Below are 24,257 nucleotides of genomic sequence, written 5' to 3'. Positions count from 1 at the left end.
AGATCAAGGAGAGCCTTGAGGATCTTGCTAAGAAGGCTAGACTTTATGATCTAGGAATTTCAGAATCATTGAAAATGTCTGAGGAATCAAAGAATGTCTTAAGTTACATCAAGCACAGCAAAGTTGGTGATCAAATAAAAGGCTTTATTGGGAGCCAAAATACCCATATTTGGGCTCTGATGCAACCATTCTTTAGATGTAAAAGTTAACCTCTCTAGAATTTGTTTTCTTTTTTCTGTGGGTAATTAAGTGAAATGTTAGGGAAAGAGAAAAGTAAATGAGATAACGTATGTGAAAGCACTTTGCCAACAATAACACATTACAGAGCAATAATGCAACCACGCACTGGATTTTGCATTGCAAACTCTGCTAAAATGAAATAAACAAGCTATTATCACAGGGTCAGCCTCTTCCTCTAAACACAAAAGTCTGATTTATCACTTTATTTTAAGAAGTTTTCAGAGGTGCTTCTGTGAGATGAACCAAGAGCCACTACAGATAAGCTGTTTTGTTTTCAGCCCTCCAGTCCAATTGTTTTGAAAACATCTGTGTCATCACTCCACATTTCGTGGACATCAAAATGGTAAACCCCCATGGTACAGGGTAAAAGAAACAGGAAGCCATTTCTCTCTCTGCAGTTTCTTAATTGTATCTTAGATTACATGGTTAATATCCAAAAGTTTTACAAATGCTATTTCAGTAAACTGGGATTAAAACAATAAATAAAAGCAAAGCAGAGTTGCACCGTTTAAGGTTTGGGTGGGGAAGCAGGGGGAGGAGGGACAAGCAGTGGGTGGGATTAGGGTTGAACATTTTTTTTACATTTCCCTGAAACTGGATTCTGCCCTAGTAGAGTTCCACTGCTGCCAGGAAAATATTAAGTAGATATTTAAATTAAGCAAAAGGATATTGCATTGCTGAAGACATACTGTGCCTTCTTGAAACAAAATACCTCATGTAGGCAAACATCCTGTTTCAGAGACCCCCAACCCCACCCCAGAGGAATGAATAAAAGCAACATTAAGCAAGAATCAAATTGGTGATAATATAAGCTCTGAGTGTCATTTTTCTTGAACAATATCAATGTAAAATATTGGCTTCCAGAAAGAAAAATCACCCTTGGTAATGAAAAAATACCAACAAAAATAAAATGTACTTCTGAATCATATCAAAATCCTATGAGGTCTTTGTTTATAAAACCAGACCTTGGTGAGCCTGCCAGTCTGCTGTCCCACACACTCAGAAGCCTGCAAAAATAAGATTTAGCATGTTGCCTCCTCATTGGAACAGACTTTACATTTATAACGAAGCTTAATAAAGAGAACTAGCTCACATTTGAGCTTCACTCCACAAGAAATTGAAATTTGAGCTCAAGTAAAGAGCCTACATCAAGGTTACTTCTGAACCTTTTCATCTCCATACTATGAATGGGGCTCAGTTATTGTTTTGATAATTACTGATTTCTAATTTTATGGCACTTTGGCCAGTGAAGGAGGTACAAGATACTAATTTTTTGAATACTGGTTGTTACTCCTCTGGTGGCCAATTTCTGCAAATTGACCATGCTTAAAAAGAAGGCTTATCTTCTAATTGTTGAGTGCAGGTTTCTGTGAATAACCACTAGATCAAAATTAGTAATGCATATATAATTTTCATGTCATTGATCTATCAAAGACTGAGAAAGGCAAATTTAAATCTCTCACTAAGGTGGATTTGTCTATTTCTCTGTACAGTTCTTTATGTATTTTGAGGCTATGCTATTAGGTATATACAACTTTATCACTGTTATATATTCTTCATAAATGTAAACTGTTTTTATTATGTGATAACCCTCAACTTTCTCCAGTAATGTTTTCTGCTTTCTGTTTCCATTCTCGTCAGCTTTATTTTGACTGAAATTTAGCTACTATATCTTATCCCATCTATTTGCTGTCATTCCTTCTCTGTGTTAGATGTTTGTGTAAATAGTATATACATAACTAACTTTAGAAAAATTTTTAAAAATCTACTTCATCACTTTCTGTCTTTAATGGCAAGTTTGGTCTATTTACATTTATTGTTACTGATATATCTGATTTCTACCACTTTACTCTTTCTATTATTGCTATGGCTGTTCTTTATTTCTCCTTTCCAAATACCTGATTGGATTGATCTATTTTTCTTTGTTCCTTTTTTGTTTCTCTACTTGTTAATCTTTAAACAAAATCTAAAGTTAATCACCAAATGTCCTTCTCCCAAAGAATGGAAGGAATTTAGGAACCCTCAACACTAGTCATTCATCCTTATAAGATAATGTTGGCCAGTATTTTTATTCCACCTTATTAGAGTCTGTAAAAGGTAAAAAAAGAAAGGTTAAGAGCCCAGAAGGTAACTAGAGTTTTGTCAGTTTCTCCCAGATCACTGGAGATTTTCTTCTACTGCCCCTCTGTGCCCTGTTTTGTTGTTGAGAAGTCTGCTGTCCTCATAACTGTCATTATTTTCAGATAGTCTGTCTTTTTTCTTTAGTGCTGGCTCTAAAGTACTTTGTCTTTGGTGTTCTTCAGTCTTACCATAATGTAATTAGAGGAGATGAATTCTTATTTAGCCTTCTCTGACTGGTGTTTCCTGTATTTGGAGAATGGTTTTGTCCACTAATTTTGGGAAAGTCTTAGCTTTTATCTCTTCCAATATTTCATCTCTTCTTTTCTCTTTATTTTCTCTTGCTGGAACTTCTATTAGCTCTACATAAGACATGACTATGAGTCCTTCCCAACTGTTGACTTTTTTTCTCACTTTCTACCCCTTTGTCACGTGCTGCACTCTGAAAACAATCTCAAGTCTCCCTTCTCTAATTCACTCTTTGATTTTTTTCAGATCAACCGCTTAATCCATCTACTGAGTTTTTGGTATTTTTTGACGCTGAATTTTGAATACTGTTTTGTGTTTCTAGGAATTCTACTGTTTCTTCCTCAAGATTATCTATTCTTTTCCATAATATCTTCTTCCTCTCTTTTTTGGTTCCTTCTTTTATGTATCTAGTCACTTTAAAATCTATTCACTTTATAGTCTCTATCATACTTCAATTATCTAATATTCTTCAGGGTTTAATCTGTTGTTTCTGCTGAATCTTGGTCTTGGTAGATTGTTTCTTCCTGTTTTCAAAATGTGGGGTTGCAGAATCATTTTCTGTGGGTCTTTGTAGGAATTCTGTACAGCCTGGATTGAAGGCAAGCTTCTCCAGGAAGATTCTGTACTTACTTCCTCCAGGCGCCCAAGGTTATCACTAGCTCATAACTACTTTTCAGTGGTTAATTTCTGATTCAGGGTTGTTGGACCACACAGTTGTGTGCATGTGTGTATAGGGTAAGGGGAGGGATCATGTCCAATTCCTGCTTTGTGCAAGACCAAGATCTCATTTCCTGCCCCTAATTAACCTTTAAAACCCAAATCTCTGTATTATAGACATTGGAACCCCACCCCCATTCATGCCACCTAAGGCAACCAGGTGACAATTGAGAATGGGCTGCCCTGTTCTCAGTTCCCCCCTTTTGTTTAGTCCCTAAGAAATTCACTGACTTTCTTCTCAGTTCAGCTATGCATTTAAAAGGACGTTATTCTATGCATAATTTCCAGGTGCTCCACAAGAGATCCCTTTAAGTTCAATATTTTACTAGAACCAAGAGTCTTCTCTGCATATTTTTTACCCATTTACTTTAAAACTTTTCCATTTTCAATGCAGCTGTCAACCTAGCTCACACTCTGCTCCACTTCATTCATTTATTAATTAATCAACTGTCAAAAGTTAATTGTACATATGAATTGTTCAATACCCTACAGCATAAAAACTGTAAAAAAAAAATGTGCCTACTTTAAACTCTCTGAGAATCAACAATTCCATTATGTATTTTATTCAAAACATACATGACTACATTATTTTTGTTGGGCTCTAAAGATACCTTTGAAACTCTGACATGCCAAAATATTTCAGTGGATGGAGACATTCTTAACTCCTCTTGAGTGGATTATCTAGTTTGGGGATTTTGGTTTTCTTTATTTGTTTCCCCATTACCTCCCCTTAGTTATTCTGTGACAACGCTGCTTATGCCCATCATGTTTTAGAAATAGAGCGACTTGTTCCATTTCAAAGTCTCTCCCTGCTTGGGTTTTCTTTCTTTGCCCCTCTTTAAACGTTGGTGTCCCTGGAGTTCTGTCCTCGGTCCTCCATTCTCCTCACTTCATAGATATCCCTGGGCGTCTAGGCTCTCACGTTCCAACTACAACACGCACGCTGTATTGGTTTCCCAGGGTTGTCATTAACAGAGGACCACATACTAAGTGGCTTAAAACAACAGGAACGTGGTCCCTCATAGTCCTGGAGGCTAGAAGTCTGCAATCAAGCTCTCAGGAGGGCTGTGCTCCCTCTGGGACTCTGGATAAAATTCTGCCTTTCCTCTTCCATATTCTGGTGGTGGCTGGCAATCCTCAGCGTTCCTTAGCTTGCAGCTGCATCCTTCCAATCTCTGCCTCCATCTTTACATGGCCTTCTCCCTGTATCTTCACATCATCTTCCCTCCATGTATGTCTGGGTCCAAATGTCCCCTTTTGATAAGGACACCAGTCGTTTTATTAGGCCCACCCTTGTGACCTCATCTTGACTTGATCAAATCTGAAAATACTCTATTTCCAAATCAGGTCACATTCCAAGGCACCAGAAATTAGGACGTCAACATATTTTTTTGTGGGGGAACAATTCAACCCATAATACATGCTCATCCCTTGAGTCTAGCACTTTCTCCCAAACGCCTGACCAAATATGAAGAGAAGAGCTGCAATTTTTGGAGGTATCACTATAACCCAAGCACTGTTTATGCACTTCACACATATGTCTTATTTAATCCATACAGCACCATATGAGGTAGGCATTACTATCATCCTTATTGTAGTGGCAAAAAAACTAAGGATCAGCAAGATTAAATGACTTCCCAGAGCTAGAAAATGGCATAGTTTAGAACTCACGTGCAGTGACCCATGATAAAGAATTTTAACCCTAGCTCTACATGGGCCCACTGAACTGCCTTGTGTGTATCACATGGGCATCTTAAGTACAGGATGAACCAAACCAGAATCATCTATCTTAATTTTTTTTTTTACATTTACTAACATCCACCCAGCCATTCTTGCCAAATCAAAGCTATTTTCAATGCGATTCTTTTCTTGGTTTTCAGGAAAAACAGAGAAATCATTATCATCATGGAAATGTAAAGGTTACGGGCTGAGCAACAGACGATCTTGAAAACCTCCTTTATCCCTTGACTTATTACTTACATCTCCTTTGAAAAGGCCATTTCAGAATCTACAACAATTTAACAAATTTATTCCACCATTCTATTACCTTGTGTTCTTCCTGGACATTTTTGATCATGTAGGATAGGAATAAGAGCTCAGACTATGGATTCAGACAGAACTGGGTTAGAATTCTGGCTCTTCACATCATTGGCTAGGACATCTTGGGCTACTATCTTATTTTCCCTAGCTTTAGTTTCTTTATCTGTAAAGTGAGAACAATAAATAGTCCCTAGACCACAGGATAGTTGTGGGATTTAAGTGAGATAATCCCTTTTTAATAAAGAACATGGCCAGCTGCCTGACAACAGTGTGCACCCAACAGATGGTGACTGTTGCTATTTCTGTCTTTATCATTTCAGTCACACATATAACCCAATGGCAGTTTCCTCAATTCAGCTCATAGTTTAAAAATATAATTAGTTTTGACTTTAGGATTTAACTTTTAGTTGGTCTGGTTGTTTAGTTGCTTGACTTAGCATAAAAAATTGTAACCAGAAGCTTATAGAAACACATTCCATAATGCAGACATAATGGGAGAGATCTTTGGAAGTGTTTAGAGGCATGACAAAGTAAAATAAAGAAATGTATAGTTTATAGAAAACAAATGTGTGGTTACCAAAGGGGAAAGGGAAGGAGGGGTACAAATTAAGGGTGTGGGATTAACAGATACAAACTTTTATGTATAAAACAGATAAGCAACAAGGATAGACTGTATAGCACAGGGAATAATACCCATTATCTTATAATAACCTATCATGGAGTATAATCTTCAAAAATACTGAATCACTGTGTTATATACCTGAAACTAACAAAATATTGTAAATCAACTATACTCCCATTAAAAAAAAAAAAAAGAAATGTGTAGCTTTACCAAGAAGTTCTTTAAGTATAAATGAGCACAGGCCTTGGAATTGGCTCTGGTCTCACCCATCTCTGCGTGTGTCCTCGGGAAAGTTGTTTCACCTCCCTAGGGCTCGATTTTCTCATGTTTAAGAGTTTTATGATAGTTAATTGTATGTTTCCACTTGACTAGATCATGGGCTGCCTAGATATTTAGTTAAACATTATTTCTGGGTGTGTCCGTGAGGGTGTTTCCAGAAGATACCAGCATCTGAATTGTGAGACTGAGTAAAGCACAGACAGGGAGAGGGAGACAGAGAGAGAGAAAGATTGGTTCTGCTTCTTTGGAGAACCCTGCCTAATACAAAGATGAACGAAGATCACTAAGAATCTTGTACATCTGTCTCCTGTGATTCTGTGGTTCCCACTAACTAAAGCCGGATTCCCATTCACTCAAATAAATGCATGTTTACTGACTTCTGCACACAGGCCACGAGCTTGCTGCTTTGGCTGGTGGTGAAGAATATGCAAAAGACATAATCACCAACTCAGGATGCTCACAATCTAATAGAACAGACAGGCTTATAAATAACTAACTCTAATAAGATTAAATCGTAGTAATATGTTGGTCATCTGGGCTTGGTTGGAGAGTGTATTCTTCTATTGCTTGTTATTCGTCTGCTTTCAAGCCCAGCTTGGAGATGTCCTATGTAGAAAGGACCGTGTGCAGGTGATGAGAGCCTTCTGTCACTCTGAAAACTCAAAATCCTGACTTTCTAAGAAACCAGACCAGCAAAGACTCACACTGGGCGTACGCTCTCTGCCTGCACTGAGCTGTTCGCTAATGTAACTCACTCTGTCCGTGGAGGATGTCACAAGAAGCAGGCTGGCACTACGTGGTACTGCCACTGAGGCAGGATGGTGGTCATGACTGTAGCCTCAGTGAAGCCCGAACATTAAGTCCAGGGATCCTGCTTTTAGGATTCTGCACCAATAAAAATATTGCCTTCCCTGTGAAACTTTTTTGAAAACAGGCATTAATTCCCCAAATGGCTCTTTTTACACTGGCCACCAGGATGCTCAGAGCCATACTGGAAGATTAGCTACAGCATCTTGGCCAAGCTTGTGGCCAAAATGGCTGCATTCCTCCTTCATGTGACCTTGGTTTTCCATTAATGTTTGTAATTGCCTTAGTACTGATCTCATACAAACAAACATCAGTTTCTAACTGATCAGTAGCTTGGTTCACATGATTATCAGTAGTTTAGTTCACAAGGCATCTCAAATCCTCCATGGAATTAAATGCTATGTCCAGTATACAGATGCATTATAGACTATAGTATAAAACCAAATAAAGTGTGGCGATGAAAGAATTGGTAAGACGTTGGCAGAGAAGCAATGAAGGTGCCAGCAGATCAAGGATGGCTTCCTAGACAAGGTGGATTTCAAAGATGCCTTGAAAAGTGAGAAGGATTTGTTAGCAGAGAGAGGAAGGGCATTCCATCAGAGGGAACAGCATGGGCGAGGACACTTGTGACAACACAGCACAGGAGAACGATGTGACTGGAGGGCAGGACAGGGTGGAGGCTGCAAAGGGATTTAGAAATCTTGTCATCAGGGAACAAAGGAAGCTTTTCTTTACTAGTCATGTTTACAGTCATCTCGTTCCTCAGCTATTTTGAAACATGTCTGAATCACTCATTTGAGCTCTTAATCATACTCTCTGCTGTCACGAATTACTTAACTTCATGTGGCTGGGTCTTATCTGCTTCTCACAGGCTTTGGTCATTTCCTCTGTGACTGGTGTGAGAGTAGCAAGTACCCAGTAAATACCTCACGCATTGAGTAGAAGTTACCCAGCAGGGAGGGCCTGAGGAAGACACAATACAAGAAGTTCTAGCCATGTGTGTTTGGGGGCCAGGAACAGGGGGTTTTAAATCACATAAGAGCTTTTATCCTTGGTGACTAGAATATTCTAAGTGCTCAGTAAATGAATGAATGAATGGATGGATGGATGGATGGATGGATGGATGGATGGATGAATGAATGGATGAATGAATGAATGCAGACAAGGAGCCAGTTAAAAGATGAATGTGGCAACTTTTTGTCTCTGAGACTTCTGACTCCCAAGAGCATTTGTGCTCAAAGTGGATATTTAGAAAATAAAAATAGAAGTGTTTGGGCTTCCCTGGTGGCGCAGTGGTTGAGAGTCCGCCTGCCGATGCAGGGGACACGGGTTCGTGCCCCGGTCCGAGAGGATCCCACATGCCGCGGAGCGGCTGGGCCCATGAGCCATGGCCGCTGAGCCTGCGCGTCCGGAGCCTGTGCTCCGCAACGGGAGAGGCCACAACAGTGAGAGGCCCGCGTACCGCAAAAAAAAAAAAAAAAAAAAGAAGTGTTTGAAAAGCCCCATGCCTTAGCACCTATTTTAGGGAATAAAAATAAAGGAAAAGAAAAATCTTCTCAAAATGATGTAAGCTGCTGAAACCAGAGGTTCTGTTGCATTTTGGTCAGCGTTCTGCAACTCTGAAGAAAAGTGGATGAAGACCGTGCCTTACTCTTTGCCAGCTCTCTCAGTTAGCACATCGCTGAGCATATTGTCAAGGCCAAAGAAATAACAGGGACTGCTGGAGGCCACCCAGCACACGGAGGGATAGCATCAGAGGCTGCAGGGGCTTCATCAGACATCACAAAACTTACGTTCTCTAGAACATATTAGTTCCATTGTACAATGGGGACCCATTCTTTCTAAAACTCGATCTGTGTTCACAGCCTTGGTGAAGAAGAATTGCAAATACCACCTGGAAGTCAGATTCCCGGGTTGTCCCCGAGTTGTCTCGGCTGTTGATGGGAGCACAGTAAAATGTATAAGGCTGAGTATTGCGCTTGATCTGATCTGTCTGAATGGAGCTCAGCACTGCCACCAATGAATGGAGCTGCGGGGCTTCTTCCTCAGCTCTCCACTGTGTTTTGTGCCTTAAATGGCCCTGTATTTCCCCGTGAGTGCCTTGATGCAGGACCTTTACAGAATTTATTGGGCCAGCCAATGACAGCCCCCAAAACACATCTGAAGGGAAAAGCTTTAGGACAATTCTTTCTTTGGCCAACTTCCTTTTCTAAATGATGCCTTTATTTCAAATAATGAAGGTGTATGAAAGCAAAATTTATTTAGTGTCTTCTCTCTAGCTTAGAGCACCTCAAACCTTATAATTTATGAAAATCACACAGGAATGTGTTAACTATGTAAAATCCTCAACCCCACACCAGGAGTCATAAAATTTAGAGATGGGCATTTTTAAATCATAAGTCTCCCAGGGAACCCTGATGCAAGTGGTTCTGGTCACACTTGGGAGAAACATTTCCCAGTCAGCCTCCAAATTAAGCTGAGTCAGCAAAGAGCCATTTAACTGGGTCCCATGTCAGGGCCCCTCTTATTAAGACTGATTTCACTGAATGATACTTTGATCTACAGCTGTGAACATGAGAAACAGCCCAACCCCCTGAGATGTAGACCCAGATATACAGATATTCACACCAAATAGATAGATAGACAGACAGACAGGTATGATATATAGATATAAATGATAGAGACACATAGATAACTGATAGACAGATATAGATAAATGATAGATATACAGGTGATAGAAAGAATAGATGATTGATAGATGATGAAAGAGAAAGAAAGAAAGAAAGAAAGAAAGAAAGAAAGAAAGAAAGAAAGAAAGAAAGAAAAAGAAAGAGGGAGGAAAGAAGGAAGGAAGGAAGGAAGGGAGGAAGGAAAAAAGGAAGGGAGGAAGAGAGAGAAAGAAAGGAAGAACAGGTGTGATGTATTGTCTAACCACTACACTTTGAGGGGCAGGGGCACAATCACCAACCTTGCCAGGATGACAGGTGTAAGCCAGGGTTTCCCAGAATGTCTGGCAGCTCTACTGACTATTTTTCTTGTGACTTCCCTGTTACCCGCCTACAATAAACCAAGGAACACATTTTTCCCTAGACTCAGAATTAATAGCTGGGCCGTCTTTCCCCCATTTGTTTTCTTTTTATTCTAGGGACACTGAGGCATGTACTGATGGAGGCACCTTCACACAGCCTGCTGACACCTTGGACCCAAATAACACCCACTTTCTGCAACTGTGCAGGATTTAAAAGTTTGCGTTAAAAATATATACATATATACACAAACATACAAACCTCCCTCCTGGTTTCACCGTCTGTTAAGTTCTTACTTTAGCCCCTGTTCTCTATCCGTTTACTCTGAATATGGATTCTGTCTTGTTCCTTTATTTATATTTGTGTGAGCTTTCTTAAATCCATTTTGAAACAAGGAGAGAGTGTAAATATATCCAATGAAGGTATACATTTATTCATTAGGGTTATTTTATGAGTTTCTTTAAAGCTTTTGAGTTAAAGACAGTGAGTCTCAAAACCAGGAACTTTGAGAAGTGAGGAATTCAGGTACAAGAGCCCAATCTGAACACAGACAATACCCCAAGTTCTGCTGTTTCTTCTCACTAACACACCCATCTTCGGGCCCGTGTGTATCAGGACCATTTTTAGGTCTAGGACATGAATGTCAGTATGTAGGTGATCGATGGTGCAAGTGCTTCAGAGTAAATAATGGGTTTTTTTGGGGGGGGTTTGGTTATCTTTTTGATTTGCACTTATGAGTGCCAATCAATGTGTTTAAGTAGTAGGAACTATATGAACCAGTCAGAACCAGGTTTGGAGAATTCTACCTAAGTATATGGAGTCCTCTACACTCAAAATGTGCCCAAGTGAGGTGCCTGGATCCCAGAGCTGGGGCCTAAGGTACAGAGGCAGCAGCTGACAGAGTGGTCCCCACGTCCTGCCATCTCTACGCTGGGGAATTTTCTGGATTGTGCAATGCAGCTCTGTGTGTGTGTGTTCATCTGTGTGTCTGTGTATGAACACACACACAGGAGGCTTGACCAATAACTGAAAGACTCACAACTTGCAAAACCAGCCACAATGAGCCCTCTTACAAACCCTGTTAACTGAATAACTGCCTCTGCATTGGCATGAAGCAACCAAAGGAGGGAACAGCTGAAAGAGGACTTTCTTCAGGAGATGAAACCAGCCTTTACACAGAAACTTAATATGAGCCAATCTGTGCAACCAGGCTTCCACCCAACCGACTGACATTTAATGAGCACCTACTACATAGATCACAAATGGTGGATGCTTTGACTTGATTCAATTGCTTCTTTGCCTCTTTCCCATGTAAATATCTCTCCTGTTTTCTAAACAGTTTATTTCACATAGGAAGCCGCAAGTCTGGCCCTACTGGAAAGGATACTGATGACATCAAAGGCTATTGCTGGCAGGACAGAAATAGGACCTCGTCAGTTAAAAGCATATAATGGCACCAGGCTTAGCTCCTGGGTCTGCGATTCTACACGGAACCCAGATAAGCATCTTTAACATGGGCCTCTCCTCAGATTGATTCTCTCACCTTAGAGAACTAAAAAGACTTTGTTTTGCGTAAACTGAAGAAAATACTTTCTTAAGGAGGAAGGCAAAGGGTGAGATGGGCTTGGGCGGACATCCTCTGGGTTTCTATGTCACCCCGTTCAGCGTCAGCCAGTGTCCAAGGCAACAGCATCCCTGCCCTCCCAGTCCTCTCCAGGCACATGTCTGTTCTCAAGCCTTTTTTAGGTACCACACATCCCGGATGGGCATCTCGGACATTTGCCCTTCCATAGTTTTTCCCATTCAACAGGAAATGCCTCCTGTTCTAAGTCTCGGTAACAAGTAATGGGTCTCAGGAATGCAGCTTAGTTCCCACGATCAAACCAAATACACGCCCTCTGCATAAATGCCAACTGTCTGTCAAGAAACACGAAAACCAGCTTTGTCCCTCTCATACGGCACACTTGAGACTCTCTCCACTGTCTCCTGTAAAAGCCTTACGACGTGTGCTTCCAGACCAGGGATGGATGATCCCTTTCATACCTATAACTGCATCAAATCATTTTGCTGCAAAGCCACACAGTGACAACCCTGAAGAGAAACCCAGTCCATGAACCCAAGTCAGAGGTTTTGCCAAGGACTCTGCACTCTGAACTCTGCTGTTCGGAAAGCAACGGGAACAGAAGTCCACTGGATGTGACCTGATGCAGAAGGAGGGGCAGGGGTGGGAATCACGCCACGGAGGGGATTTGAACCCGTCTGCCATCACACTTCATGGAGATGAATAGAGGTGACTTCTGCGGCAAGGGAGAATCAAGTTTGCACCAACCTCACCCATGCACACCTCTTATTACTCCGGCAACAAGGGGCAGCCCGGGCAGGACTACCCAGTGGCTAGGCACCCCTTCATCCATTCCTCCCTCAGTTAATATTCATTGAGCGCCTAGTACACACTAGGTACTGCACCTGGCCATGGAGGTAGGGCCTTTGTGGGGCTTACATTCTATTGAGGGAGGAGATAATAAGAGAGCTTTCACATAAATGTCCACTATAGTGACAGATGGGAATAAAGGCAATAAAGGAAAATGAGGCAGGTGGGGGGTTGAGAGTCACTGGGTGGAGTGGGGGGGGGCGACTCTGGATGGAGTGGTCGGGAAAGGCTTCTGAAGAGATGTTTGCACAGAGCCCTGGTGAAGGACAGAACTCCCTGGAACCAAGGGGGTTTCGGGCTGAGGCGACAGCCAGTTCAGCCCCTGAGGCAGAACAAGACGGGGACCAGGTGGCTGCAGTGGGTGATGGGAGGGAACCGGCAGGGCTACTGCAAGGGGCTGAGATTCATTCCAACCCCCCTCCCCCCCGAAAGGAAGAGAACGAAGGAGTCAGAAGGGCCTGAGCTCTAACTCGGCCTCTTATTAACTGCAGGCTGACCTCTCCAAGCTTCAATTTCCTCATCAGGGCACTTGTGACAAAGACACTACCTATTTCCCAAGATTTCATGACACCAAACTTTCTATGTCTGCACATCGCTCACCAAATACCTAATATAGAGTCAGGACCCACTGAGTTGTCACCGTTGCTATTGTGGTGATATTTTTGGTTTTATGTAGTGCATTTCCTCTGAGGAGGTTTAAGGCATCCTTCCTATTACCTTTAGTTTTGCTAAATAAATAAATTCCTGGCATTTTCCTCAAATCCAGAGCCATTGTTTTGGCTTGGGTTTAGAACTACTTCTGGCAAAGAATTTTTCTGGCTCTCAGAGTCTGTTATAGGTCAGTGATAGCTGGAATTTCAGAGTTTGAGATCAAACAATATAGGGCTCCCAACTGTTAATTTTGCTAGATAAAAAAAAACTTTTAAAGCCTACCTTCTATTATAAATAGCACCTCATAAAAGGAAGGATATTTAACACCAAATAACCTCAGAGAAAAGCCAATTCTTCCTTAGAGAGGTCACTTTTCATGGATTCTCTCTCTCTCTTTCACACACACACACACACACACACACACACACACCCAGAGCAGTGAACATTTCACTGTGGGTGGACCAACTTCTGCCGGCTTCCATTTACAACCATTGCTCCAGGCAGTGGAGGGTGACCAATGCCAAGGGCAAGAAGAGAGAGCCAAATGAAGTTCTAGGAAGGCGTGGGTCGCTGACCGAGCCTCTGACCTGCTGGGACGATAACTCGGCGCTCGTTCGTGGTCATGTTTGGGGGCGGCATATGCTTCTCCTCCATGTAGCCGCTGTAATTCATCCCGACAGTGTCCGTGCTACCCACCATCTTCCCTCCTTTGGCCATGCTGCATTCATCGGGGGAGTTCCTGGAGGGGAAGAAGACACATCCTTCCATTATTGCGGCAACCCAGAGCCCTCCTCCCTGTCTCCGTGTGATACCCAGAGAAGCAAGGAGGGGCAAGGTGGAGGGGTGTGAGGAAGGGGGAGGAGACTGTGAAAAGCCAAATGCAGTGTCTGTGATGAACTGAATGGCTGTGTTTCTTCCAAATTTATATTTTGAAGCTTTAATCCCCACGTGATGGCATTTGGAGGTGGGTCCTTTGGGAGATAATTAAGTTTACATAAGGTCCTAAGGGTGAGGCCCCTATGATGGGATTAGTGGCCCTTATAAGAAGACAAAGAGACCAGATACCTCTCTCTGTCTCTGTCTCTCTCCTCTTTGCCACTGAGTTTACAGTGAGAAGGTGGCCATCCTCCACCCAAGAAGAGAGCTGTCTCCAAACATCAACCCTGCCAGCAACTTGATCTTTGACTTCCAGTCTACAGAACTGTTATTTAAGCACCCCACCACCACCACCCCAGTCCATGGTATTTTGTGATGGCAGCCCGAGCAGACTAAGACAGTGCCCCTGCTCAGTGGAAGCAGAGGGCAGGCACGTGGGAAGCAAAGCTGCCACCTGGCTTCTATTTCTCCAGCCAGCTCCTTCTGAAACTGTCGTGTCAAACCCCCTTCCGTGACAACTGACTGGAAACACTTGCAAGGAGCAGGGAACTGGCGCTTGTTCTCCCTGTGTGACTGTAAACAGGCCACGCACACAGATGCTGGGAGACGACCCTCAGCAAGGTTTATCCTAGAGTGCATGCCTCTTCACAACCTCAGAACGAAATCCTTGTGCTCAATTTCAGATCCCTGCAGCCAATCTTTAGACACAGAGTTTGAAGGCCCCCAGTGTTCCTGGCTTAGGTGCAGGCAGGAAGATCAGAGGAGGGAGAAGGACAGGGGACCCCAACAGCCCTGTAGGACTAGGATTGGCAGGGGGAAACCAGCTATGTGCCTGCAGAAAGGAGTCAGCTGCTGGGCCTTGGGGAACAGCACACAGGGCTGCTGTTCATTAAGACAGCCATGGCCTCTTGGACAAAGACAAACCTGCCTTTCTAAAAAAAGAAAAAAGGGGAATATAAATTTTTAAGTGAGACTGGAAAGTTATTGGACATGGTGAAATCATACATAATGGGGAAACTCCAAACAGAAAATGCAGCTTAACCAGGAAACAGAAAAATGTTTTTTTCTGAGGGATCTTGATGGTTGAGTTATGTCTTCTAAGGTGGATTTCTGGAAATTTCCTCTCAAGTGTTACCCAACACAGGATTCTTCATACTCTTAGGAATCTACACATCTCCATTGGATTTTAGATTTCCATCCCCATGTCTGAGGCCCTGATGGTTGTGGGCTCCACTCCAGTGAGCCTTCCTTTGTCTCCTCCACACTTTGTTTGCTGGAACTCTGCAGCCAATCTGCAGAATCTTGGAACTATAGGCCTGGCATGGACGTGACCTTCAAGTCAGAGATGGTCTGAGGCATTGAGGCAGAAGGGCACTCTCTGGGTGGGGCAGGACTGAGGTGGGGTGGAAAAAGTCATTCTAGACCCAAGAGCCATGGCAGGGGTGTGGACAGGAAGAGCAGACCAAAGGCCCTGGAAAGAGTTTGTTCAGCATCTGGGAACTTTAAAACTACAGATTTGCTCTCGGCATCCCTTGCACATGTCTGGTGCTGATGGAGGGAGCTTAGGGCTGATGATGGGGAAGAAGCAGGTATGTCTGTGGATGGAGGTTATAGTTGGGGTCATCCAGGACTAAGTTCCTACCATGGGCCTGGAAATACACAGCCCTGTTTCATGGCATCCTCACAGCTGTAGTAACATGAAGGAAATTTAAAAATAATAGCAGTCGGAGTTCCCACGGCGCGAACCCTCTATATTTCCAATGCTGCCTACACGTGCATTATTTCCTTTTGATGCTGTTTTTCCTGGCTTCCAACATTTATCTCTAAAAGACCCATCCTAATATCAAAACACTGAATGTCTTCACTTGAGACTTAGTTTCCTTTCCCTTTGGAAAATTCCATCAGTTGAGTGGAGTAGGTATGTTTTGGTCTGTTGGTCTCAAGGAGAGAAGTTACTAGGGAAGAGAGTTAAAGGGGTTTGTTTCTTTAGGAAAAAGACTTTAGATGCTACTTAGGTGATGAGTGTCACTCAAGTAACATCTGTAAGATCTAAGATGAGCACTGTTCAGATTCATTCGTTCACTCCTCCATTTAGACTATTTTTTATTGAGTGCCTGCTGTATATCAGGTACCATAAATTCTTTCTTCTCCAGCAAGGCAGTTATCCATCTAAAAAGTTAAAAGTCAAAGAGATGTATAGAATTATAGAAAGAGGAAACATGGGGGATTATGGACCATACGTTCCAACTCTCCCATTTTCTTACAATTCAATTGTTCAATTTCCATCTCTGAGGACGAAAGCTTTAGGAACAAATCAGTTTTCCCATGGCATTAAAATAGATCCCTCATCAAATACAGAGATATAATGAGCTATTAAATTGCATTTTACCAGAGCTTTCCAAAAATATGTGTTAAGTATTTAAAACACGGACAGTCTTCAATATGGTTACTTTGTCTTCATCTTATAACCAGAAGACATAATTCATCTCATTAAGCTTTTCCAGCCAGCTTTCATTGTGAAAAAAAGCAGCAGAATGAAACCCTATTTTCAAACGTTGTACCTTCAGTTCAATAAAAAAAGTTGTCTTTTTTCCACTGTATTTTGTTTTAGCTTCAGAGGAAGACAGAAGGGAACCATGTTTGTGATCACTTCAAATAGTTTTTGAATCTAAGTAATAAATCTAACAGAACTCCAACCCGAAAGAGGGGAGAGGTCACCCCATAGGGCCACTGACATACGAGACTCAAGGCAGGTATTCAATAAATACTGGTTAAAGGGGCCCCAGGTGTTCTATTCTCACTGTTCAGTCATTTCGCCTTGTTTATTCTCTTGGAAATTTTAATAGCAAAAGAGTAGCATATATATATGTCGCTGTGTTCTGAGAGCTTAACAGTTACCAGTCCTCACAACAGCCTGGTGCAGCGGCCGCTGGCATTAGCTCCATTTCTCAGATGTGTAAACTGATGACACAAAAGAGAAGGGAATTGCTCCAGGTCTCAGAGCCAGGAGGAGGCAGAACTGAGGCTTGAAGCTGGGCAGCCTCTACTCACTGGCCACACTTATAACCCCCGGACAGACAGCCCCACCCAGTAAAGCTAAGATGGCTAGGATGGCGGCCCTTTAAAAAGTAAAGCAGATCTTTATTTCAGAAAGGCATCAAGAACGCCCTGCCCCACATGTTACTCTGGCTTAAGGTGTGCACTGTGATACATACACGATTCATAGTCTAGGCCACCATCCTTGCCCCTGGACTGTTCATTCCCCAGCACAGCAGATGTGTGACCCATCCAGAGCGTATCTAAAAAGACGGAAATAAGAAAGAGAGGGAAATCCTGGAGGAGGATTTTTTTTCATGGAATTTAGACACTGCTATTTTAAGAAAAAGAAATCTTAACATGATTCAGAGAATTGCAAAGTGTATATTGAAAAGTGTCCCAATAAATGCATTTTCAGCCCTTTGCCCAGCTGTGGTAAGAAATCTGCCCCTTGCTTACTGCACTGTTTAGCTCTACCTTCATTGTGCATTCCAAGAAGCCACAGGGAGAAGCTCCCACAAACAGCCTGGTATCCTACCTGTACCAAGCCTAGAACAGAGGATCCCACGTTCTCTATTCTAACATGGTAAGGGTTTGGGCATTCAGTACATTACTTTGAAATGCACATAGCAAAGAGCATCCCTTTAAATATGATATTCTTGGTATTCACATATGTGTTCTTTAACAGTTCCTGTGAAAGTTCTAAGGCAATTCATTAGATGCCTGCTAAATGGGTAATTAATTGGTGAATATGAAAGTTCTCTGTCTTATTATTTGGGGCATCAATTTCTTTATTGCTAATAAGCATGGTTCAAGATATTTCTCTCAAAGACTCTGTCTTTTAAGGGCATGGAAAAGTGATTATGCAAGTCAAACCACAGTGAGATCTATCACTTCACACCTGTCAAGATGGCTATTATAAAAACAAAAACCAAAACATAACAAGTGTTGGTGAGGATGTAGAGAAACTGGAACCCTCGCGTACTGTTGGTGGGAATGCAAAATGGTACACCTGCACTGGAAAACAGTATAGCAGTTCCTTGAAACATTTTTAAAGAAAACAACCATATGATCCAGCAATCCACTTATGCCTATTTATCCAAAAGAATTAAAATCAGGCAAGAGATATTAGCACTTCTAGCTTCACTACAGTACCATTCACAATAGTCAAGGTGTGGAAACAACCTACATGTCCATTGATGGATGAATAGATAAAGAAAATGTGGTACACTCATACAATAGAATACTATTCTTCTTAAAAGGAAGGAAATTTGGAAATAGATGACAGCATGGATGAACCTTGAGAACATTATACTTAGTGAAAAAAGCCAGTCACAGAAAGACAAATACTGCCCGATTCCCCCTTATATGAGCTATCTAAAAAAGTCAAATTCAGAGAATCAAAGAGTGAAATGTTGGTGTCCAGGAGCTGGGGGAGGGAGAAGTGGTGAAGTTACTAATCAACCATCATAAAGTCTCAGTCAAGTAGAATGAAAAGCCTCCAGAGATCTGCTGTACTACTTGGTACCTTTGGTCAACCATAAGGTACACTTAAACATTTGTTTAAAAGGTAGATCTCGTGTTGTGTTCTTACCACAATAAAATAAATAAAAAATGATTGTGTCTTAACCATATTCTCAGATTCACATTTTCAGGTCTGGGTTCTATTTATAACCCACAAAACACTGGTCTTGACAACCCCATACAGTATGTGGCACCAGTGAGAGGGAAGAGAAGGCAGGAAGACCGCTCACAGCAGGAGAAATCCCACATGGGGCTGGGGCTGCCCTGAGAGGGGGAGGCTGATTCAGACTGAAGAATTTCAGGAAGGCACTGGACAACAGCTGGGGTACCAGAAAGTTGGGTGTATCAGCCTCCAAGCCCCTTAAAACATCCTTGGGGCCACACAACTTCAGGAGTTTAATCTCTGCAGCAATCTAACAGATTTCCATGCCACTTGGGTGTAATTGCGGTCACTCTAGGAAATAGAAATAATGTAGAAAGACCCCCTCAACCTTCATGATGAACAAGATAGGGGGTTGGTGCCCTTCTTCTGATAACTGGAGACACATGCCCAACTAAGATGGCCTGTTGAGCCTCAATTAATTAATTGCTCTTAAGTAGCATTTGGAGAATTAAGATGAGTTGAGAACATGATCACTGACTTCTTAAAACATACTAGTATTATGAATTAATGATGAAAGAACATAGCAAAGAATATCAAATAAATTGGAAAATCTACTATATTTAAATTAAGGTGAGAATTCAGACATGCTGCCAAACTCCACTGGGTTCTCGTAGGGTTACAGAATCAGAGGGCTGGGAAACTCCATTCCCAAGCCCCCAGGCAGGACTCTTCAGAAGCTACTTGGATGAACAAATGCTTAGCTTATATTAACATTTTTCTAAGGAGGAGAGTCCAACATTTCCCTCTGCAACTCCAGAGTTATATTTATGTGTATGTGTGGTGGCTCTGAATATACTTTCTTCCCCTGTCCTTCCTCAAACTATGTGACATTTGAGGTGGACTGCAAAAATGCACACAAGACATAAATGATCAAAGGAATGGAAGTGAAGGTTATATGAGGGCAGAAAAGCAATTAACCAAGAGATAAAATCAGCACATTGAGTAAGCTTACTATTTATAGTTGTTCAAGGTAGAACATCAATCTATCTCTGAACTTTCTACTTGCCAAAGCAAAAAAGGAATCTATCCTGTGACAATTCAAGGTGTCAAAAAGATACATATGAACCAGTCACTCAGCAGAAGCAAAGCTTTTCCTGGGCTGAAACTTGAGAGAAGTTTCTCTCGTGGCTTCTCTTGCAGAGAACTGGGTGATGCAGCAAGCAGTATCCTTCCCAGCATCCCATAACAGACCTGAGAACATACCACACATAAAGCAGGATGCTCCAATCACACAGCTCGCAGCTGCTTCAGCTACAGGAACTGGGAGACTGTATTTCCTCAGCCAGCGCTCCACGCTTACCACTTCTTGACACTGATTTTGGAAAGAACCAGCCAACCAGAAAAATGGGTGCAAAAATATAAAAAATAAATGATTAAAAACTGAAAAAAAATTTGAGAGATGGAATACTACATATTCCAGTTTCCACAGTCTTCTAAGTTATATGTTTTAAATTCAAATTTGCCTCTGCATGGTGGGCAAACAAATATTTACAGACCTCATTTGTTTCATCTTCTATCCCGTATCTGACTGCTTTTACTCATACTAGGGATGGCTCCAAAATCTTTTCATGTATTCATGTTATAGTGAAACATTCAAAATGGTGCTTAACACACAGTAAATGCTATGTGTTAGCTGTTATTATTCATCTCATCCACACAACTCCACAAGGTCAAATACCAGTAAGCAGCAGCAATATTACAGGTGACTTGCAGAGAGGATGGAGGCAGGTTGTGCCCAAGGTTACACGACCAGCAGTGGAGCAGCTGGGATTTGAACCTACAGAGTTGGGGTCCTGAGTCCAAGGACTTGACCACCATGCTATAGGACCTCCCCTGGTAACTCCACACCAATGGTCTCTTTCACAGACATAACACATAATGGGATGGACCCTCAGAAGACTCAAGGTCATCACTATTGGGTATTTTCTGAAGAATATCCTAGGAGTGGCCCTGAAGACAGTCATGGATAGGGCGGCAGATGTGAGATGAGTAGGGCCAGCCCTGTGCAGACAAAGGCAGAGCCTCCTAGCTAAAGGCGGCAATGTTTATTTGGACATGCATACGAATTTTGATAAGTCTGGTTTAAGAAAAAGGTGGCCACCTCGATTTACAGTTGAACATCATATGTCCCTCCCCAAACCTTCCTTGAGGCGCTCAGCAGGGTGCAAGCTCTGCAGAGATGATGGGTGAACATTCATGAGTGTGAGGAAATCAGACAAGAAGTGTCTGTGCTCAGAGAGGAGAGTGGGAATGCCTGTGACTCAGATCGTGGGTCTAAGAAGACAGAACTGAGAACCAGGACAGAAGATGGACCACTGAGAAAGTAGTCCATCTAATTTTTTTAAGATTAAGTGGACCCCAGCCCAATACAAAAGCTTCTTTCAGCTGTTTCCATAATCCTTTTCTTTGAAAAGGGGTAATGTGCCTATAAAAATGTACCAAGACATTAAAATTAGGGCTTTGGTTTTTGAAAAACAAAATAAACTTGACATCTGACATTGGTTTTCTCACATCAGAGTCTACTTACAGCAGGGCAGATTCCATCACAGAAACAGCCCGCAGTGAAATGGCATAGATGCGAACGTTAGCTTGACAAGGATGCGCTGTGCCCTGAGCTGAGTGTGAATGGACCTCATTTATCCAAGCATGTCACTGAATGCAGCCCCAAGTGACAGGGCCGAGCTCACCAGCCACCTTAAATCTGTGATCCACCCTCACTTCACAACAGTTAGTGGAGGCGCTCAGGCCTGAGAGAAAGCCCAAGGCAAGTCAAAATCGAATTTGGGCAAAACTGATATAACTTCTCCTGGTGGGTGAAGGCAAACCCGCCGGTCCTCTCAAAAATCTACCCGTTCTTCAAGCCCCATCCTCCTTCCTGTTCCTGAATTCCCCTTGCACTTGGAGACGGCTTTCCCCTGCCTTGTTCTCCATCACATGCTGGTGGAATAATTTTTTTTTTCACATTTGAAATGCATTTTTTTTTTTTTTTTTTTTGCGGTACGCGGGCCTCTCACTGTTGTGGCCTCTCCCGTTGAGGAGCATAGGCTCCGGACATGCAGGCTCAGCGGCCATGGCTCACGGGCCCAGCTGCTCCGCTGCATGTGGGATCTTCCCAGACCGGGGCACGAACCCGTGTCCCCTGCATCGGCAGGCAGACTCTCAACCACTGCGCCACCAGGGAAGCCCTGAAATGCATATTTTTTTAAAAAACTTTTATTGGAGTATAGTTAATTTACAATGTTGTGTTAGTTTCGGGTGTACAGCAAAGTGATTCAGTTACACATATGCATATATCCATTCTTTTTAGATTCTTTTCCCATATAGGTTATTACAGAATATTGAGTAGAGCTCCCTGTGCTATACAGTAGGTCCTTATTAATTACCTATTTTATATATAGTAGTGTGTATATGTGAACTAATTCAGACAGAGAAAAGACAAATATCATATGGTATCGCTTACACGTGGAATCTAAAAAAATGGTACAAATGAACTTAGTTTCAAAACAGAAATAGAGTCACAGATGTAGACAACAAACTTATGGTTACCAAAGGCAAAAGAGGGGGAGAGGGATAAATTAGAAGATGGAGTATTCTTGAGCTTTACTTCCAGAGAGTCTGCTTTCCTGCTACCAGAGTCATCTTCCACAAAGACAAGTCCATGCTGGCCACGTGCAACCCAAGCCCTTCCTCGGCCCATAGAGCCTTCCGACAAATCCACACTCCCTAGACTGTCCTCGGCCATCTGGCCCTGGGCCTCCTCAATTCATTCATTTAAAAAAATTATTAAAGTATTGTTGATTTACAATGTTGTGTAAGTTTCAGGTGTACAGCAAAGTGATTCAGGTATGCATTTTATACACACACACACACGCGTTCTTTTTCAGATTGTTTTCCCTTATAGGTTATTACAGAATATTGAGTAGAGTTCCCTGTGCTGTACAGTAGGTCCTGGTTGTTTATCTATTTTATATATAGTAGCGTGTACATGTTAATCTCAAACTCCTAATTCATCCCTCCCCTCCCTTTCCCCTTTGGTAACCGTAAGTTTGTTTTCTATGTCTGTGGGTCTATTTCTGTTTTGCATTATAAATAAGTTCCTTTGTACCATTTTTTAAAAAAGATTCCACATATAGGCAACATCATATGCTGTCTGTCTTTCTCTGACTTACTTCGCTCAGTATGAGAATCTCCAGGTCCATCCGTACTGCTGCAAATGGCATTATCTCATTCTTTCTTATGGCTGAGTAACATTCCATCGTACATATGTACCCCATCTTCTTTATCCAGTCATCTGTGTGACAAACACTTACAGAGCAAGTGTACACCACGTACTGTCCCAGGTGCCGGGGACCCAGCAGTGTCCCTGTTCTCGTGGTGCCTGCCTTGGGGTGGGTGAAGTCTCTCTCCCCAGCCCCACATACTCTGCCCTGGAAGACCACGGTCCACATCCCATCCAACCCTTTTGTGGAGGAGCAAGCGAATGTTTACTCCCGTGCAGCCTTCGGCTCATGACAGTTTATTAGAATGGCACTATCTTCCCAAATGTGCTTTTTAGCTTATTAGGTGACTTCATGGTAAGAACTTGATGATGAAGCTAGACTACAGAGGCTTTCTTTGGCAGCTCTACCCTGACAGTCCAAAGAGTTCAGTTCCACGAGAGGGTCCTAAGGATGCTGGCCAGGGCACGCATCCCAAGTCTGCCTTAAACCTGAATAGGCATCAATCCCCCCTCAGGTGGTTTTCTTCCTAAGAATCCTAAAAGCACATACTTAGTCCTAATCGACCGAACCAACTCCTAATCAAGTTTCACGCCATGAATGGAGGTAGTCACCACAAAAGGTATTTTTAGGACCCCAGACAAGGAGGGGATTGTCTGGAAAGCACTGGTGTAATTTGTAGGTCTGGTTTATTTCTGAATCAGAGGCAGTGGAAAAGCTGCTTCAGAGCCCATGGCCTGAGCAGCGAGTGGAGCTGGGCAGTGATTCACGGAGCACTCGGGGCTCCAACTGAAACTGGAGATGTTTATCTTCACAGCTGTGTGTTATTTTTACCCTTACTAAATATTCTCTCTTACACCTGGAATTTCAGCCTCTTCCCACCAGGCCTGTTCCCTCCTCCCTTCTCCCTTCTCCTAAGCAGTTGAAGATGAAATTAATTTAAAAAGTCACCACCAACAGTTAGTTCTTTGTCCCCAAAAGGGGTTTGAAGTTTCCCTGAGAAAGTTTCATGGTTTAAGTGTATATTTCTCTTAACAGCCGAAAATGGTATCAGCAAGATCACAGCACATTTAGATCTTGAAAACTGAGGAGGAAATGCATCCTTTGGGGATTCATCCTTCAGAATAAAGTATTCTGTAGAATAAGATGTCTACAAATAGTTACCTGACAAAGATGTGGCACCTTTTCTATCTTGTGTGCGTGTGTGTGTTCTCTTCTCAAAACACTTTCATTTTTCAGAGAGGAAAGAATTAAGCCCGAT

At 42.3% G+C, this 24,257-nt stretch overlaps 1 protein-coding gene across 3 annotated transcripts in view; it reads right to left on the bottom strand.

Moving 5' to 3' along the window:
- Window positions 1-24,257, bottom strand: part of ERG (ETS transcription factor ERG) — a 110,067-nt gene that overhangs the window by 27,806 nt on the left and 58,004 nt on the right. For all 3 annotated transcript variants that reach the window (XM_089910248.1, XM_089910246.1, XM_089910247.1), the window contains exon 3: window positions 13,768-13,919. In XM_089910248.1, coding sequence (XP_089766374.1) covers window positions 13,768-13,919 — 152 coding nt within the window. The remainder of the gene's footprint in view (window positions 1-13,767; window positions 13,920-24,257) is intronic.

Source organism: Delphinapterus leucas, chromosome 4 (genome assembly GCF_059928025.1).
Source record: "Delphinapterus leucas isolate spDelLeu-1000000601 "Yukka" chromosome 4, BTC_Dleu_Yukka2, whole genome shotgun sequence".
NCBI lineage: Eukaryota > Metazoa > Chordata > Mammalia > Artiodactyla > Monodontidae > Delphinapterus > Delphinapterus leucas.
This window is presented reverse-complemented; position numbering and strand designations above follow the sequence as displayed.